This window comes from Aplysia californica, unplaced genomic scaffold (genome assembly GCF_000002075.1).
Source record: "Aplysia californica isolate F4 #8 unplaced genomic scaffold, AplCal3.0 scaffold00711, whole genome shotgun sequence".
In the NCBI taxonomy this organism is placed as follows: domain Eukaryota; kingdom Metazoa; phylum Mollusca; class Gastropoda; order Aplysiida; family Aplysiidae; genus Aplysia; species Aplysia californica.
The window spans coordinates 439,933-442,402 of record NW_004797981.1 but is presented as its reverse complement, the minus strand read 5'-3'; the positions used below and the strand labels follow the sequence as shown (position 1 = coordinate 442,402).

The window sequence follows — 2,470 nt, the reverse complement described above, 5'->3', positions numbered from 1 at the left end:
GGGGGGGTGGAGGTGTAGAGAAATTTTAGAGAAAAAATTCAACTTTTGTCAGTGTCAGATTTTGATTCTGGGACGTTTTTTTTACGAGAGGCAAACACAGCAGTACCTACAGGCCTCAAGAGCCCCTTTGCTCTAGGCAGAGTGTTATCAACAACTATCATTCCCCAGACAGACCCTCACAACAAAACTGAAACATTCTTAGCTTCCTAGAAAATTGTAAAAAAAAGTTTTAGTAAGAGTTTTACGCACTTGCAACACAATAGGTAATATAAATGACACAGATTTGAGCTGTTACAAGAGAGTTTAAACAAAATATAACAAATATTTTAAAAAAGGAGGGGAGATGAGGATGATAGATGTTGGATAGGAAAGAAGGAGCAAATCCCACCAGAGCACCCGCCAACCACCCACTTCCTAGAAAGGAAATATCAGAGCAAGGAGTCCTTTCACAGACACTAAAATATTGAAACTACTGTCATGACCTTTCACAACAGTCATTATAACCAGGTTACAGTTACACCTGCGAGAAAGGACAGTCGTACACTTAAAAGCACTCCCTAATAATAACAGATAACTAACTTTAAATCAAAAGCCCCCTTCCCGTAATATTTCTTTGTGGAAGAAAAAAAAAGAGACAGCTTATCACTTCAATATTCATACCAACATTATGCTACCAGTGTCAGACCTGGACAGTACGTAAAATCCATGAAAGCAAAATCACTGCATGCGAGATGAAATGTCTCAGCGAAACCAAACATCACAAGACGAGACAGGCAGAGAAATGAAGAAGTAAGAGCAGCTATTGGCACTGAGTCCTGCCTGCATTTCATAAAAAAAACAGAGACTAAAATGGTTTGGACACCTGTTGCGAATGTCACTTGACAAGCCAGCACTCAGGGTATAAAAGGAAGAAGAAGGCCACGCTAAAGGAGGATTAACGAAGTCAAAGAAACCCTGAGAAATCATAATATCCCAACTGAAAGAGCTGCGGAGCTGGCCTACCATAGAAAACCATCTCCCCTTGGCGCTTAACAGCAAACAGAGGATGACATAGTAAAAATAGGTGTCCTGTCTGAAGAAAAAAAACAAATTGCTATAAATTAAATAAATAAAGTTGTTCACAACTCACCTGCATCATGGTAGCTAAATGGCATGGGTTCCCAATCCAAATCATCTGGCGCGTGGCTAGCTTGAACCCGAGTTCAACTCCAAACGTCAAACACATCAGGAGCAGGAGAAGCCGCTTGCCCACGGGCTCGGGCTTCTGGTACGTGCACGAAAGTCTCCACGGCAACCGAAGTCGCGGCACGGCCACAATTAGTGCCAGCACTGCCACTGCCGAAGCTATCACGCTCTCCCAGCAACGCTGCGAGACGCTTAGAAAATCACGGCATTCTACACCGCCGTTGCCCGGAAGGGTGTGGTCGACGCCTTTGTAGGCCCAGTCGAACCAACCTTCTTCCAAGCCGTTCTGGTCAATGGTTGCCATGATGTAGATATATTCTCACAAGACGGCGATTAATGAAAGAGTGGTGATTACAGTACAGCGGTCAGCGCCGATAGAAAGACACTGGCCCAACTCGTGATATCCGAAACGTCCCAAGCACCCTGCAAAAAGACATATATTATATTGTAGAATGTACATTTTTTTGTGCATTTACAGGGAACAGAAGGACTTCCGTAACAAGCGACTACCCCAACAAACACAATTTACAGAAGAGACCTTATCCTAACACCTGACCCAACCTCTAACCCTTACCCATACCCAAAACCATAACCGTCTATTCTACTCTGTTTCATAGTGGTCGCTCGTTACAGAATTCCTCCCCAAGGAAGTTACAAGCATTTAAGCAAGAAAAAAAAGCAGGTCAACTCAACTAGACATAAAAAGCTGCACATGTCTGCAGAGCCAGACCACAAGATAACATCCATTTATCATCACTAAGCATGACAAAATTTGTAGACAGACAAAATCAAGACCTGGATATGACAACCAGCAGACTGAGGTTAAACGACGATAACAGTGAAGTAATTTTAAGTAACCCAAAGTCTCTGGAGACACAATTTGAAGGGATGTCATCATAATTGTTGGAAACGAGAAAGCGATGTTTAGAGCAATTGCTAAAAATTTGTGATGCATGCTGACAAAATGAGATACTTCTCGGATTCGAGCCCTGTGGAAATAGCTACATATCATGTTATAGGTTAAGCTTTTTACAATCTATAAGTGTATGAAATAATAAAAGGCATGTTGTAATACTTAAAGGATATGATTGAATATATGGCATCAATTGAAAACCTACAAATTTGAACCTTTATTTATGTTGATTTTTGGAACTCCATTTGATCAGCATGCCTCATATTAGGAATTGTCTTCGGCAACAAATTGTCTATGAACCATCAAGTCTTGTGAGACCACCTACTGGGTGACTATGGTGCACTTCATTGGGGGGTTTTTGTTGGGGGGGAG

At 41.8% G+C, this 2,470-nt stretch overlaps 1 protein-coding gene across 1 annotated transcript in view; it reads right to left on the bottom strand.

The window, feature by feature from the left end:
• Positions 1-1,129: 1,129 nt before the first annotated feature.
• LOC101862755 (transmembrane protein 164) overlaps positions 1,130-2,470 on the bottom strand; it is a gene marked incomplete at its 3' end in the record, with an annotated part of 4,970 nt that continues 3,629 nt past the window's right edge. Inside the window, 1 exon segment of the mRNA XM_035972498.1 lies at positions 1,130-1,608. Coding sequence (XP_035828391.1) covers positions 1,130-1,489 — 360 coding nt within the window.